Source organism: Drosophila obscura, unplaced genomic scaffold (assembly GCF_018151105.1).
Source record: "Drosophila obscura isolate BZ-5 IFL unplaced genomic scaffold, ASM1815110v1 contig_181, whole genome shotgun sequence".
Taxonomy (NCBI): domain Eukaryota; kingdom Metazoa; phylum Arthropoda; class Insecta; order Diptera; family Drosophilidae; genus Drosophila; species Drosophila obscura.
The window spans coordinates 888,965-903,045 of NW_024542769.1; the positions used below are offsets into that span (position 1 = coordinate 888,965).

Sequence of the window (14,081 nt, forward strand, 5' to 3'; positions counted from 1 at the left end):
ATTTCCTGCAGAAGTTCTTCGGGTAAAACTCTACTGTTCGAAATGTTTGGAAATTACTGAAAATTCTTCGTTCTTTTAATCCAAAATGCTGCATAAAACAAACACACAACTGAAACCATCTTGGCTATGCACAAAAGCAGTTGTCCCAAGGCTCTGGCTCTATCGATCAAACAATCCGTTGCGTTGCCATGAATCCCATCAGCTATTATCTGTTATTGAACCGACCAGGCAAAGGTCCCAGGGTCCATTTGTCCATCCGAAACGTTTGCTTAAAAATGGATTTTATTTTCAAAAAGGAACGCCGCTCCTTTGGGGCACGCGTACACTTTGAGGACAAGGATGAGGTGGTGTTCAGCGAGAACTCCAATGCGGAGCTGGTGAAGAGCTTCATACTGAAGAATCCGGTGGACAGGGTTACACAATATGCGGGCCAGACATCGCTGAGCGTGGCCAATACGGAGAGGGCCACGTACAAGAGCACGGGGATAACACACAATGAGGGCGGCTGGCCGAAGGACATCAACATGCACGATCCGGAGCAGACGGTGCGCTACAAGCGCAAGATCGAGAAGGACGAGAACTACATCACGCAGGTGATGAACCTGACCAAGCCCATGGAGCACTACATACACCAGAACAACGCCGTCAACATATACGAGAATTACTTTGAGAACCTGGACCCCGCCCCGCTGCCAGAGCCGTGCAAGTCGCGCACGGTTAATGTCTACCGCGACCCGAACCCCATCAAGGTGCCGGTGAAGCATCTGTCCTGGTCCCCGGATGGCGGCATTAAGATGGCTGTCAGCCACTGCGACATGAAGTTCCAGGGCGACAAGACCGGACAGAGGTGCAACTCGTACATTTGGGAGGTGGAAAATCCAAACGAGCCCTTCCTGACGCTGGAGCCAAAGGTGCCCTGCGTGTGTCTCGAGTACAACCAGAAGGATCCCACCAGCCTGGTCAGTGGCATGTACAATGGCCAGGTGGCGGCCTGGGATACGCGCCACGGCAAGCTTCCGGTCATGATTAGCGAGCGTGAGGTGTGCCACCGCGATCCGGTCAACTCGGTGTTGTGGAACAATTCGAAGAGCGGAACCGAATTCTTCTCCGGCGGCTCCGACGGCCAGGTGTTGTGGTGGGATACGCGTAAGCTCAGCGAACCCCTCGACCGACTGCTCATGGATCCAGTCAAGAGCGACGAACAGGATCTGTCGCGGTCCTACGGCATCTCGGTGTTAGAGTACGAGACCACCATACCCACGAGATTCATGGCGGGCACCGAAATGGGCATGTTGTTCTCGTGCAATCGCAAGGGCAAAACGCCCACAGAGAAGATCCAAATACGGGTAAGTTCGAGCAGACTCGCCTCTCTGTTCCCCTCCAAGTAGTCTCACTCGCACTGCAGATGATGTGCCACTTGGGTCCCGTGTATGCCATCACCCGGAATCCGGCGTTTGTAAAGAACTTCCTCACGGTGGGCGACTGGTGTGCGCGCATCTGGTCCGAGGACTGCCGCGAGAGTTCGATTATCTGGACCACGAGCAGCAGCTCCATGCTCACCGATGGTGCCTGGAGCCAAACAAAGTGAGTACCAGCCCAGCCCCAGCGTCCCGTACTTATTCTCCATGCCATTCCAGGGTATCGCAGTTCTTCATTACGCGCATGGACGGCGTGCTGGACACGTGGGACCTGCTCCAGCAGCAAAACGAACCAATTCTGACTGTGAAGGTGTGCGATGAGCCGCTTTACTGCGTGCGCACCAACGAGAATGGAAAATTCGTGAGCTGTGGCAGCAAGCTGGGCGCCACCTTCCTTATCGAGGTCTCCGACAACATGGTGATGTCGGCCAAGAATGACAAGCCCCTATTGACAGCGGTAGGATCTAGCTGCCACCCATCTAGCTACAAACAAATTGTAATTATTTACCTGTCCTGCAGATGTTCGAGCGGGAGAACCGTCGCGAGAAGATCCTGGAGGCAAAGTCACGGGAGAGCAAGCTGAAGGTGAAGGCCAGCCATGGCCAGGATCAGGCAGACCTAACCATGCTCAATGGAAAGGTCAACATGGCGCCATTTGCCAGCGCCTGCGAGCAAGCGGCCAGTGAATACTTTGCTGCTGTGGAACAGGAACGCTTGCGACGGCTGCCCGGTGGCAAGCGTAGGTGAACAAAGCAGCTTCGCCCGCTCCATGGCTTTCGAATTGTCACTAATTTATGTTTAATTTTCTTTACTTTTCAGAGGATGCGGAGGAGGCTGATGTGTCGGAAGCGGAGAGCTCGAAGCTATAGATGTAAAACATTTTAGATGCAATATATCCCAATGGAACACATAAGTTTGTTTGAATTATTTAAATCGTATCGGCAAAATGGCAGGAAATAAGTGTTGGGCAAGAGCGTCTGAAGACCGTTTCGCTCACGAGATAAATGAAGTTCAGTGCCGAAATTTTATAAAACAATTCAAAACAAGTACAAAGTGGTAAAAAATAAATTTCTTGTTAGGAGTTTGCTCCACAATTTATTTATTAATTTTCTAGAATTTGAAATTCTACTTTTTTTCCCAAACGATATATCGATGCAACTGTTCCAAAACCATCGATACGGTCGATAGTGTGTCATCGATGTTTGAACTTGGGGTCTTTTGTACTTTCCCACGCGGTTTGGTTTTGTTGAAAAATTAGTAAATAGTTAAAGTTTTTACGTCATAATTGTAAGGTCCGTGTGGTCTTTGAAACCAGCCAAGTAAAGGTAAACAAAAAATTCAAAAATAAACTGTGCAAAGTTCAAGGGGGAAAACGTGCCAAAATCACACTCGACAACACAACACATAAACACAACTAACAGCTGTGCGGAAATATTTCATAATCCGCAGCCCGCTTCTTATCACCTAGTAGCAACAAATAAGAGTAAGTGGCCAGGGCAAATTAGAATGTCATCCACCATTTCGTCCCATTTTCACCGATGCAAACCAAATTAATTGACCCGACAGAGTGTAGTGGAGACACCAACCCTGCAACCGTGCCTTGTTGCACACTGTGTGTGTGGCCTACGTGACTCAGAAACAGTTATCAATGGCGCAACGTGCGAGTATACGAAAGTTCAGTGACCAATTTCTATGCAGCAGCAGCAGCAGGCAGCGCAACCCCCGAACTCAGACAGCAGCACTTCGCGCGGCATTGAAGTTGGCACTCGTTTGAAATCTCTCATTGCTTGATAGTCAGTCAGTCTGTTCCTGTTAAATAACCAGTGAATGAATTAAATAAATATAAACACTCGCACGCGACCATATTATAAACATAATAGTGAGATCTCGTATACCTTTTGTTCGCATTGGCTACAGGGTATTTACAACAAAATAGCAGCCAATCGTAAATGCAACGAACCTTGGCGCGGCTCTGATTTGAAAGTTGCTGCACAAAGTGATTCTAAAGGTAAGGTTGTGCCTGAGTCATTCGCTTTGCCTTGTTTTGTCGTGTGCTAATTATAAGAATTCGGGTTTTTGTTCCGGTTGCAATCTTGGGCTCGGCAGTTGGGAGGGGGCCTGTCCTTCCATTCCATTCGCGTCCGCAGTCACGTACGCCCGTCGAATCACATCGACATCTTGCTTTTTCTGCTGTCTGTTTGTTTGCTGAATTTGATTTAACGCATTTCAAGTCTAAATATTTGCTTAGCTTATCGCAGACCTCAGACCGCAAACACTCATTTGCTTTCAATTTTCTCGTTTCTGCAGCACCATGTTGGACCTGATCCAACCAGGCAGCGAGGTGCTCAGCACCAACACCAGCAATATCAGTAACAACAACAATAGCAGCGATGTGGTTGTGGTGCGAGCCAAGCCCAAGAAGGTGTTCAAGCCAAAGGCTCGCATCAATCGCATACCCCAGGAGCTGCTCGATGACCCCGTGCTGCAGCAGGCCATCGGCCGCCTGCCCTCGAACTATAACTTTGAGCTGCACAAGACCATTTGGCGGATACGCGAGATGAAGGCGAAGCGCGTGGCCCTGCAGCTGCCGGAGGGTCTGCTGATGTACGCGATGGTCATTAGCGACATCATCGAACGCTTCACCAGCGCCGACACCGTCATCATGGGCGACGTCACCTATGGTGCCTGCTGCGTGGATGACTACACTGCCAAGGCACTGGGCGCGGAGCTGCTGGTGCACTATGGCCACAGCTGCCTGATACCCGTGGACCAGACCTGCGGCATCAAAGTACTCTACATATTCGTGGACATCAAGATCGATCCACTGCACTTCCTCGACTCTGTCAAGCTTAACTTCAAACCAGAAGTGGGTCAAATAGCTCTGGTCAGCACGATACAGTTTGTGACCACACTGCAGGCCGCCTCAACGGAGCTGAAGGCGGCCGGCTACGATGTGATAGTGCCCCAGGCCAAGCCCCTCAGTCCGGGCGAAATACTGGGATGCACCTCCCCGCAGCTGCCGGAAACGACGCAAATGATTATCTATCTGGGCGACGGGCGCTTCCATCTCGAGTCTGCCATGATTGCCAATCCGCTGCTTAAGGTATGTTTGCTCGCCCAGCCACTGTGCTCTCCCGACTTGAAAGAGTACTACAATTTTTCTTTTCTTGTTACGCACAGGCCTACAAGTACGATCCGTATGAGAAAAAGTTCACCTTCGAGCAGTATGACCATGTGGCCATGCAGGATCTGCGTCTCGGTGCCGTGCAGCGCGCTAAGAAGGCACGACGGATCGGCATTATTCTAGGAACGCTGGGCCGGCAGGGCAGCTCAAGAGTACACCGATTTCTGGAGAAGCGACTGCAGGCGAAGGGAATCGAGACCACAACCATATTGCTGTCGGAGATCTTCCCCCAGAAGCTCGCCTTGTTTGCGGACATCGATGCTTTTGTGCAGATAGCATGTCCCCGTCTCTCAATCGATTGGGGCTCGGCCTTTAGCCAGCCTCTTCTGAATCCCTACGAGCTTTCCGTGGTGCTGGGCGACGTGGAGTGGACGCCCCACAATTCCTCACCGCGCAATAGTGCATATCCAATGGACTTCTATGCCAGCGGCAGCCTAGGCCCCTGGACACCCAACTTCAAGCCGCCCGCCCTAGGAGAGTGCGAGAACAAGCCATCCGCCGACTGCTGCGGCCGCTGCACGCGCGCCGAACTGGAGAAGGACGACACCGGCAAGGCGGCAGCATTGGCCGATTTGCTGGACTTTAAAAAGGGATAAGCAAGCGCTGTGCTAACTCTGCCCCTGCCTAGCAGCCACACAGAGCCCTCCATCTCATGCGACCTACTGCTAAGTTATTTAGATGATAAGGTCGTCTGTCCAAATATAATGCTTACCTACTAATTTAGTTAGTACAAATTTGGTTTTTAAGGCTTATATTTTAGATTATTCATGTGTTCAGATCAAATTTACATATGTATGCAATTTTAGTATGTTCTCAATAGCATCTCTCTTAAGTTCTAGCAATTTAGTTGAATTTCCCATAGCGATGCAATTGTTACAATAACAGCAACAATTTACAATATCTTTTAACATTAAAATAATGTTTAAAACAAGGACAAATGTTGAAAAACTTTTTTTGAAGAAAGCAAACAATGCGAGGATCATCTTTGTGTATAATTTTCATTACTTTCATCCCAATAATAATTAGATCCTTACTTCAAGTTGTGATAACTGATATTCTAAGCCACATATTAGCTTCGATTTCAGAGAATATTTTGGATGGAACACTCAAGAAGAGAACGTATGTATGTATGTATATTTGGTTTTGATAAATTTAATTTTATTGCAGAAATAGTATCACGTATATTTAAAATATACACAAACAGATATGCTAAATAAATTTGAGCTAAACAATTGGCTAGTTGTATGTATGTACAATTGAACTAAAATTGATTAGATTGGCTAGAATATTGATTGGATAAGTCTATATACAATTGAACTATGAAGTTGACTACAATTTACAATTATTTAATTTTGGCTAGTTGGCTGACACCGCAAGCGCCAAGTGATTTGAAGTTCTGGAGATGTTGATTCCAGGATGTCTTGGATAGTCCTAGTCCTCGTCATCTGCACCTCAGGTTCTGCAGAGTTTCGGCGTGGGATATTGCCGGGAGCTGACATCGCGTCGGTCCAGGATGGATGTTGACGGTTAGAACTCATCGTTTGCAGTGCAGGTCGATTGCAGGCCGTACATGCGCTTTTATACATTTGTACTCGTATATCCGCAGGTAGAGATAAATATTAAAAAGGATATTGCCTTTCTAATGACTTTGACCTTGGGTAAATTGCCATTGCCGCACCGCAATTCCATGGAAAAGATAGCAGAACTGGTAATTTTCAAGAAACCCAAGTCTGTTGATAGTAAGGGAAACATAAGGGAAGTAGGTAGGCGATAAAGAATTTCCAATGAATTTTTTGTTTGTTTATGGTCCTTAAAAATATTATCTTTTACATAGTTTTGCAAGGAAAATGTCTTAAATCTATTCAAAATTATAATATTACGCTGAATTTCAAAAATATAATAATTAACAACTAACTTATTAGCTGTCAGGAAAACATTCGAGGAATCATCCTTTTAAAAATGAATATATGATACGAGCAGTAACTCTTGATACACTAGTTAATCCTTTTTTTTTTTTAATATTTATGAGTCATTTCTTAAATTTAGTTTTGTACATGTAGTCAGTCGAGTTTTCCCTTTGACTTAGCAGTTCGTACTGCTCTGTTATAAGATTATTTATATTATAATTATCATATATTTAACTCATTCCTATACGTGCTGGAGCTAGTCGGCTCATTCCTTCCGCAGCATACGGTTTCCGCGAATAGTTTCCTTAAGATTTTGAATTACATCGAGTAGCTTCTTGCGTTCGTCTTTGAGAAAGAACACCTCACGCCTCAGGGAGGTCCTAAAAATTGGCAAGATAGTATTATATTGTGGCTATAATCAAGTATATAGCGTCTTACACTTCATGCTCCAAATGCCTTACATAGGTGGCTTCTTCTGCATCGATTATCTCCACATCGTCCATGGAGTTTGTGCTTGTATCAACTATTTCTAGTTTGTAATGTATTTGGTCTTCCAGACCGTCTGGTTCTTCAGTTGTCTCACATTTGATGAGCTCGTCCTCTGCATTTTCCACACCCAGGTTTGATGTCAGGGTGGCCGAGATCTCATCCCGATCTTCCATATCGGAGGTAAAACCACACGGCTCGACTTCTATGATCTCTTTGACACCTTCAAATGGGGACAATGGGAGTCCACTGAAACTCTTGGCGTATTCTTGCTGTTCATAGCTGTTTTCCTTTTTGGTTCTGCCTCGCCTCTTTTTCTTGGATGACTGTACCTTTGGCAACGTTTGGGGGCCTTTAACTGTGGGATATGAGCCGGGCTTTAGTTTAGTTGGATTCTTTCGACTGAACCCAAACTCGTATTGCATATTCCTTTCGAAATCGTCCGACTTGAAGTGCTCGTTGCAAATGCAGGCTGTTTAAAAAGTTTCAATGATTATTTTTTTTTCCCCTGTGGAGCATAAGGAATAGTACCTGTTGAGGTGTTTAGTGCATCCCGCTCGCAAAACTCGATCCATTTTTGAAGCTGAGGGTTATCTTTCGGAAAGTGAAAGTATCGCCACTTTTTTCTGTTTTCATTGCTGTTATTATTTCCACAATTTCGTACAGCACACCGCATTTTTTATTGAATTGGACAGTCGATTTGCAAGTACAATTTTTATATACTTTCCAACCAGCTGATTGACGTGTCACGACTACGACGACGGTTCGAGACTTGACTACAGGTCGTATTCTAAGACCAATCTAGTCTGCATGAAAGAGATGGCATAATCTGGAAAATTTTAATTCTTAAATACTTATATTTTATATGCAGTTTTATTCAATTTATAATGGCATTAATATTGATGGAATTTTTGTATTTTAACTTACTTGAATGAAAATATAAACTATCGTAATGCACGGAACTACGGCGCTTTACAACACGTTATAGTCAGCTGTTTCACATTCATTGTTTTGTTTTGTTTATCCTGGATTTATTATTTTTTGAAATATGTTAAAAAGCAGCAACATCAATAGGTAATGCATTGGTTTTAGCAAGGTTTTAGTATTAAATACTATTCCGTAACAGCGTCATCAATGAGCAGCTCGCTGCCGATCAGACAGCCAGCGACCAAAGAAACCGCTTCAATGCCAATAGGAATGCAACATCCGACAATTCCACCTGTTGGTCTGCCAACAATCAGGATGCTTTGGGTGCCAGTCTTGCCGCAGTGCAACTGTCTGCTGGTGTGCTCCAAATAGCAGAGCCACCGCTGCACCGTGTGCGCAGTCAGCTGAGGGAACTGATGTAAGTAGTGTCATTTCGGAGTCCGAGTTCCACTAATGATGAATGTGTCTGGTTTTTCGTGTCAGTGGCAAACAAAACAAGATCTACATTGACTTGTCCAAGGAAAAGTACAAGCTAGACTGCTGTGAAGTAGCAAAACTAAATGATATGGTGAGTCGGTGAGCAAGAATTCAAGCCATCTGCCTATTCATGTATTCCTGCACATACTTGTAATGCAGAAACATTTTCCATTCTGAACATTCTTGTGTATTGATTTTACTTTATATTTAATTATTTACTAATCAAAAATCAGTCTATCAGTTGCTAAGCCACAATAGTATAGCATTCTGCAATTGGGCTTTAAGCATTAGGCTGTTCGGCCAATTGAGCTAAACGAAATCTTATCACTGGCCATAAGCAAATGGGGGGGAGGGCACAATCTTATCTACAGGAACTCTACGAAACACAGTAATAGCATTCGTTAACAAGGTTTATTTATGAGCCCTTACTTTGTATTTAACAGATGAGCGACGTGAAGCGCTACAAGGAAAAGCTGACGCGGGTCAAGCGGGAGATGCAGGGTATCTACCAGCGTACCAAAGAATTAAAGGTAAGAAATAAACTTTATAAGTGCATAAAAACGCAAAATGAGAAACAAAAACACATGCAAGATCTCCACTTTAACGTTTATTATCTTTGAATTTTCGATTACAGAAACGCGCCGCGAACGTGGCGGCATGCAAGCAGCGTGATTACCAGCGCAAGCTCGAGCGGCAGCAGCACGAAGAGTCGCTCATTGGCAGCCAGAAGACGCAGTAGAACAACGATCGCTTGGCAGCTTAAAATAATATTTGGATTTCCCCACATTAACAAACTAAATAAGTACTAAATACACAAACAACAGTAGAACAAAAGTTGGACCATTTGGAGAAACAATATTAATAATTAAGTGTAGGTATGTATATGTTATGCAGTGTGTATCTACTACAATACGATACGTTGGAAAATATTAAATTGTTGACTGTAATTTAGGTGTATAAATTAAGTAAATACTTTGGAGATTTCGGAAAAACGAAGCCACATGCATGCAGAGCCAGGCCGGAGCAAGAAGGCAATCGAATACATTTAGCTACAAATATTAAATAATATAATCATATGTTTAACATTAAGATTAAGTGTGTGAGAAGCAATATTTAAACATTCACAGCGCCAAAAGCAGCGTCTTAGTATTTATACTTAAATTCATAGTAAATTGATCAAAACTATGTTAAGACATGCATCCGCCTGCTGCACTTGTAATTCTACAATTAATTAAGAATTTTTCACACTGAATCGAAGGGTTATATTAAATGAGGGGAGTGTGTTTTTGTGAGTACGCAGCATGCACGCAGGGAGATTTCACATTTGTGTAACTACTAAATTAAAGCACGTATACAATACAATCAATCATCAAACAGCATCAATATCTATTCAACATGCAGCGTCAAAGTTGGAAAGATGTCGTTGTGGAGTGGAGTAGCATTCAGCGGAAGAGGTGTGCCCCTTTATCGGCTCTTGGTGGATTGTAGGTGGTGGAGTTGGTGGTTGGTTATGCGATCTTCTTAGCTAACTCTACTATATTCCTGATCATTCAGCATGTGCATTGCATCTGTCGGTGCGAGATATTTGACAGTGCCTAAAAGTATCAGAATTTTTATTAGTTAGGTAATCGAATAGACACGAAAAATATTAATTTAATAATCAAAAGTGAGATTCGATTCGATGGGTAATCAAATTGTTATTTTTTTTTATATTGGTTTTTTTTTATTGAGAAACAATATCAAATGGCCATTTATTTAAAATTAAAAGATCATCTCGCTGATCGTGTAAATTCATTTTGAGCAATATCATTTTACGCTTCTTGTCTGCACCTGAGAGAGACAGAGCGTCTATATGTAGTCTAGTAAATGGCAAATCTGGCGGTTTTCAAGTGAATATAAATACGTTAATTAGCTGCATTCAAGTCGTTAAAAATGTTAAGCACATTTGCCACATTTTCGGTAGCGTCTATCTTCTATGGCCATACTTTATATAGCGCATGCTTAATACTTCTATAAATTCATAGATGATAGCTCATCTAAGGATCGCCGCTTGAGCTGTGCATCAGCTCAGATCGACATCGCTGAACCCGTCATTGTCTTTCTTAATTGTGCGTGCTTCGGTGTCTTTTGGCTTAGCTGCCTCCGAGGATGTTGATGCGGAAGCGGAAGCGGAAGAGACCCTACCCTTACCGTTTTCATCTATACTGCCATTGCGCTGCAGGAACATCTGAATGGAGACATGGACCACGAATATGATGAAGGCGGCAATGCCGAAGATCTCGAAAGTGGTTCGCGGATCGCTATTGAATAGTATGCCACCAATCAGGCTTCCCATGGAGACGCCAACGCCCTCGAATATAGCACCCACAAGACTCTGCGGAACGATAGGCAGTGTTAGAAGCATTTCAGACCAAAATGAACGATGGTACGTACCTGCATGGTTGCCTCAGTGCCGGGTGGCGCCACAATGCTGGCATAGGAGGCCATTGTAGCGTAGAACAGGCCAAAGGTGACGCCATTTAGCAGCTCTATTGGCAGTATGTACCAGGGATTCTGCAGCATTGAGTACAAAATGAAGCGTACCCCGAAGCCAAAGAGAACCATGCTCATGGCATTCACATGTCCGATCCGCTTCAGTATCCAGCCCGACAGGAAGAAGAACGGCAGCTCGCCGCCAAAGCATTGGATGGCCATAACCAGGCCCTCCAGTGTTTTGATGGAGCTGTCGCAGCCCATGTACTGCTTGTCCAGCATCTCCAGATACAGGAACAGAAAGTTCCAGATCAGCGCCGTGCCAAAGCCAATGGCAACGCACCACAGAAAGAAGATCACACAGCGCAGGGAGAGAAACATCTGGCCAACATCCTTCAGTATGTTGGAAGACAAGTGTGTTTGGGTGACCTGCAATAGAGGATAAATGATCGTTGGAAACAGTACAGAAGGAACAGTATGGGAGGAGCTACAACCCACCTTCAGCTTGGAGGAGGCAAGGACGTCGAAGCCCATTATCACTAGGGCCATCCAGAACACAACCGTGTAGTTCTTGTTCGCATTGCCGACCGACATGTGGTCCACGAGAACGCCGGCAAGTAGCGCAAAGATACCCCATCCAAGCGAGCCGCACAGCCGCTGCTTCCCATACAGATGATGGCGATCGCCGAGGATGCCAAAGCAAATGGCATCGCCAATGCTCACCACCACTGCCATGCCGATCCAGCTGATGATCAGCATGCCGAAGAAGAACCAGAACTGGGGCTGGCCCATGGCGTCAAGCGTGTTAATCACGGGGCTCTCAGAGAGCTGCTCCTTAAGGTACTGGTCGTGGCAGTCCATGCGGCAGCTGGCGTTGAAGTATTGCTTTTCCGCCGGACAAAAGAGCGGTACGGTTTGGCCTGCCACCTCGCCACGATCTTGGGGAACCATGAAGAACAGGCAGTTTTCTTCCTCGAGAATGTCCTTCATGTTGATGCTGATGCCAAAGTCGAGCTGCGGATTTGTGCGGTTCGCCGCACAGTTTTCTGTTTGATTTTTCAGCCAGTTCTCGCACACAATGTCCCACATGTAGGGCTCGGCGTCGCACTGCAAGTCGCAGGCGAGTGTCTGATTCCCGTAGAAGGATTCCATATTCTTCTCCACGCACTCACCATGCTCGGAGCAGTGCCTAATGTTCGAGACGCCTGCATGGCAGTGGAACTGCACTTGGGGCAGAGGCTTGTCTATGCCCGGCACAAACATAATCATAAAGAACGCAATGCCAGTGATGACTTGTCCACTGAGGAATAGCACTCGATGGCGATGGTAGCTGCAAATGGTTCGGAAATTGTGAGAGACCGAGCCATCGAAAGGAAAGGTTTCTCTATTTACCGATCTGCAAGGTAGCCAAAGAGCGGCTTTGCCAACATTCCAATTATGGGCAATATCATGTACATTGTCCCCACCACCACCGAGGAATAGCCCAGCTGCTGGGCCAGTGTCGGCATGAAGGGTACAACGGGTGCGGTGCCTGGAAACGAGAAAAACAAAACAGAACGAAACAGAAGCGATAATGAGAACAGAGCCAAATGTAGTGTCTGATTAGCGATTGGAGGAGAGCTGATAAGTAACTACTAATATACATATTTATGCAGCTAAGCCTGGGCATGTAGGGCGGCCAAAAACGGGGTGTTTACTCGCATGTCTGATAAGAAAAGGGCACAGGCGTCTGCCGTTTGTCAAAGTGGAATTAAAAGTTAATTGAATTAAAAAAAAAAAAGTAAAAGCGAAACTTTAATTGCTGAAAGTGGTTCGGCTGTCGACGGGTCTTAACTTTTGATGGGACATAGTTTGGGGATGGGCACACACGACAGCGACAGTGGCTGTCCCATGGCCCTACCTCGATGAACATTTGACACAAGTTGCGTTTCTCGTGTGGCCCCTGGCCTGGCATATACCTTAGACATAGTAGACAGTATTGCGCTGTTTATTCCCCATTTGGGAGCACGTTATCACCAGTCTGTGTTTACCCCACAAGAGAGTATAATAATTTTAGTACATACACTTTTATCTTCACACGTACAGAATAACCATAAAAGATAAACATCAAGATGGTTTCCACTGCAAAGAGTTTTGTTTACAAGATTGCTTCCCCATCATGTGCCCCACTCACATATTCAATGAAATCGACTACCAATTAGTCACGTTAATTGCTTCGATCAGTGGAGAATTTCTTTCCACAGCTTTTTCATTTTGTGTCTGTCCCCAAAGTACGCAAACAGTTCGACTTATACTCAATTTGATTTGTGTGATTTGTGATTTCAATCGAAACGCTCTCACTTTCGTTTTATTCTTTTGATACAAATCAACCAATATGCATTTAGCTTATCGTTGGAGTGTACCCATTGTTTAGTGGACAATATGTTCGCTTTGACAAGTGCGCTATCGCGTTGCTTGGCCGCCTGCTTTTCTGAACTTTGGCCGCGAGGTTCAATGTGATTTTTACCCTTCCAAAATCTGAATTCCGAATCACATGCGGGTTGGTATGCGCGGGAACACCTGTCGCATGGCAGTAAACTACTTAAATTAATAACTTTTGATGGGCAAAGATAAAGGGTTTTATGAGGATGGTATCGACACTCACCGGCATTGAATAGAAAGTAGTGCGCCTTCATCGGCAGCAGCTCCTTATCAATGTTCGTCTTCATTTTGGCCTTAATTATACTCGAGGAACGAGCCGCTATCGAAGATTAATACTAATTGCGCGTTATGCTATGGAAATCGTCGATTTGATTGATTGGAAGTCGGGTTCTCGTTTCTAGCGCTATGGGAATAGAATTACCCGTGCATAAACATTTACTTATGTACGTCTGTACATACGATTATATAGTTGAATTCCACCTATGTATGTGCTGGTGTGGGTAAGCGCGATCACGTTTCTCGAACTCCAATTGGATTTCGGTGCATCAGCACTTAATTTCTGATGGAACTGCAGTCACTTATCACACACAGTCCGTCCGTTAGAATTTTCCCGACCGCTTTTGGAATACTTTGGAAACCTCTCACATTTCCCACGAGTGTCAGCGTCAGTCGCGTCCGGCAAGAAAAATACAAGTGACCGGAGTTTCAGCGGCTGGCGGGCTGGCTTGCTTTGTATATCGACATTTATTTCCACGGACCCGTGTAAATGTGCATAGTAATTCTCGTCTG

The 14,081-nt window shown here is 45.1% G+C and overlaps 5 protein-coding genes across 13 annotated transcripts; 3 read left to right on the forward strand and 2 right to left on the reverse strand.

The window, feature by feature from the left end:
* Nucleotides 1–235: 235 nt before the first annotated feature.
* LOC111076774 (dynein intermediate chain 3, ciliary) lies at nt 236–2,393 on the forward strand. 2 transcript variants are annotated; one of them, XM_022370710.2, is made up of 5 exons: nt 236–1,346; nt 1,406–1,584; nt 1,638–1,875; nt 1,938–2,161; nt 2,238–2,393. In XM_022370710.2, the coding sequence occupies exons 1-5, from the start codon at nt 276–278 to the stop codon at nt 2,254–2,256; spliced, it is 1,731 nt and encodes a 576-aa protein (XP_022226402.1). In that variant the 5' UTR covers nt 236–275; the 3' UTR covers nt 2,257–2,393. The 2 variants fall into 2 exon arrangements, with proteins under 2 accessions (XP_022226402.1, XP_022226401.1); XM_022370709.2 differs by having other exon boundaries at nt 1,938–2,157.
* A 213-nt stretch (nt 2,394–2,606) lies between these two features.
* Nucleotides 2,607–5,533, forward strand: LOC111076775 (2-(3-amino-3-carboxypropyl)histidine synthase subunit 1). 5 transcript variants are annotated; one of them, XM_022370711.2, is made up of 3 exons: nt 2,607–2,743; nt 3,726–4,521; nt 4,599–5,533. In XM_022370711.2, the coding sequence occupies exons 2-3, from the start codon at nt 3,730–3,732 to the stop codon at nt 5,196–5,198; spliced, it is 1,392 nt and encodes a 463-aa protein (XP_022226403.2). In that variant the 5' UTR covers nt 2,607–2,743; nt 3,726–3,729; the 3' UTR covers nt 5,199–5,533. The 5 variants fall into 5 exon arrangements, with proteins under 5 accessions (XP_022226403.2, XP_022226406.2, XP_022226405.2 ...); XM_022370714.2 differs by having other exon boundaries at nt 2,627–2,705; XM_022370713.2 differs by lacking the exon at nt 2,607–2,743 and adding an exon at nt 2,776–2,901.
* Nucleotides 5,534–5,771: 238 nt separating this feature from the next.
* On the reverse strand, nt 5,772–8,030 carry LOC111076779. The gene is made up of 4 exons (XM_022370723.2): nt 7,923–8,030; nt 7,527–7,824; nt 6,948–7,467; nt 5,772–6,889 (listed from the first exon to the last, which is right to left on the reverse strand). The coding sequence occupies exons 2-4, from the start codon at nt 7,669–7,671 to the stop codon at nt 6,775–6,777; spliced, it is 780 nt and encodes a 259-aa protein (XP_022226415.2). The 5' UTR covers nt 7,672–7,824; nt 7,923–8,030; the 3' UTR covers nt 5,772–6,774.
* LOC111076780 (biogenesis of lysosome-related organelles complex 1 subunit 6) lies at nt 8,011–9,778 on the forward strand. 2 transcript variants are annotated; one of them, XR_002608069.2, is made up of 6 exons: nt 8,011–8,069; nt 8,122–8,340; nt 8,406–8,490; nt 8,843–8,929; nt 9,034–9,274; nt 9,352–9,778. XR_002608069.2 is itself a non-coding variant. In XM_022370724.2 (5 exons), the coding sequence occupies exons 1-5, from the start codon at nt 8,044–8,046 to the stop codon at nt 9,136–9,138; spliced, it is 522 nt and encodes a 173-aa protein (XP_022226416.1). In that variant the 5' UTR covers nt 8,011–8,043; the 3' UTR covers nt 9,139–9,778. The 2 variants fall into 2 exon arrangements, 1 of the variants encoding a protein (XP_022226416.1); XM_022370724.2 differs by having other exon boundaries at nt 9,034–9,778.
* Nucleotides 8,978–13,938, reverse strand: LOC111076773 (major facilitator superfamily domain-containing protein 6-like protein A). Of its 3 annotated transcripts, none has more exons than XM_022370707.2 (6): nt 13,516–13,938; nt 12,264–12,402; nt 11,370–12,201; nt 10,833–11,300; nt 10,590–10,773; nt 8,978–9,994 (listed from the first exon to the last, which is right to left on the reverse strand). In XM_022370707.2, exons 1-6 carry the CDS (start codon nt 13,577–13,579, stop codon nt 9,921–9,923), a joined length of 1,761 nt encoding a protein of 586 aa, XP_022226399.2. In that variant the 5' UTR covers nt 13,580–13,938; the 3' UTR covers nt 8,978–9,920. The 3 variants fall into 3 exon arrangements, with proteins under 3 accessions (XP_022226399.2, XP_022226398.2, XP_022226397.2); XM_022370706.2 differs by lacking the exon at nt 8,978–9,994 and having other exon boundaries at nt 10,116–10,773; nt 13,516–13,695; nt 13,752–13,938; XM_022370705.2 differs by lacking the exon at nt 8,978–9,994 and having other exon boundaries at nt 10,116–10,773.
* Between the last annotated feature and the right edge of the window lie 143 nt (nt 13,939–14,081).

What these genes read in the sequence shown, in the direction of transcription:
- LOC111076774 (XM_022370709.2), top strand. Translation starts at nt 276, where the DNA reads ATGGATTTTATTTTCAAAAAGGAACGCCGCTCCTTTGGGGCACGCGTA. An exon ending in GGTGCCTGGAGCCAAACAAA is followed by an intron (nt 1,585 to 1,637) that starts GTGAGTACCAGC and finishes ATGCCATTCCAG; the next exon opens with GGTATCGCAGTTCTTCATTA. An exon ending in ACAAGCCCCTATTGACAGCG is followed by an intron (nt 1,876 to 1,937) that starts GTAGGATCTAGC and finishes CCTGTCCTGCAG; the next exon opens with ATGTTCGAGCGGGAGAACCG.
- LOC111076775 (XM_022370711.2), top strand. Translation starts at nt 3,730, where the DNA reads ATGTTGGACCTGATCCAACCAGGCAGCGAGGTGCTCAGCACCAACACC. An exon ending in TTGCCAATCCGCTGCTTAAG is followed by an intron (nt 4,522 to 4,598) that starts GTATGTTTGCTC and finishes TGTTACGCACAG; the next exon opens with GCCTACAAGTACGATCCGTA.
- LOC111076779 (XM_022370723.2), bottom strand. Translation starts at nt 7,671, where the DNA reads ATGCGGTGTGCTGTACGAAATTGTGGAAATAATAACAGCAATGAAAAC. An exon ending in TGCACTAAACACCTCAACAG is followed by an intron (nt 7,468 to 7,526) that starts GTACTATTCCTT and finishes CTTTTTAAACAG; the next exon opens with CCTGCATTTGCAACGAGCAC. An exon ending in AGGCATTTGGAGCATGAAGT is followed by an intron (nt 6,890 to 6,947) that starts GTAAGACGCTAT and finishes GCCAATTTTTAG; the next exon opens with GACCTCCCTGAGGCGTGAGG.
- LOC111076780 (XM_022370724.2), top strand. Translation starts at nt 8,044, where the DNA reads ATGTTAAAAAGCAGCAACATCAATAG. An exon ending in AAAAGCAGCAACATCAATAG is followed by an intron (nt 8,070 to 8,121) that starts GTAATGCATTGG and finishes ATTCCGTAACAG; the next exon opens with CGTCATCAATGAGCAGCTCG. An exon ending in AGTCAGCTGAGGGAACTGAT is followed by an intron (nt 8,341 to 8,405) that starts GTAAGTAGTGTC and finishes TTTTCGTGTCAG; the next exon opens with TGGCAAACAAAACAAGATCT.
- LOC111076773 (XM_022370706.2), bottom strand. Translation starts at nt 13,579, where the DNA reads ATGAAGACGAACATTGATAAGGAGCTGCTGCCGATGAAGGCGCACTAC. An exon ending in TTGCCTCCTCCAAGCTGAAG is followed by an intron (nt 11,301 to 11,369) that starts GTGGGTTGTAGC and finishes CCTCTATTGCAG; the next exon opens with GTCACCCAAACACACTTGTC. An exon ending in GCACTGAGGCAACCATGCAG is followed by an intron (nt 10,774 to 10,832) that starts GTACGTACCATC and finishes ATCGTTCCGCAG; the next exon opens with AGTCTTGTGGGTGCTATATT.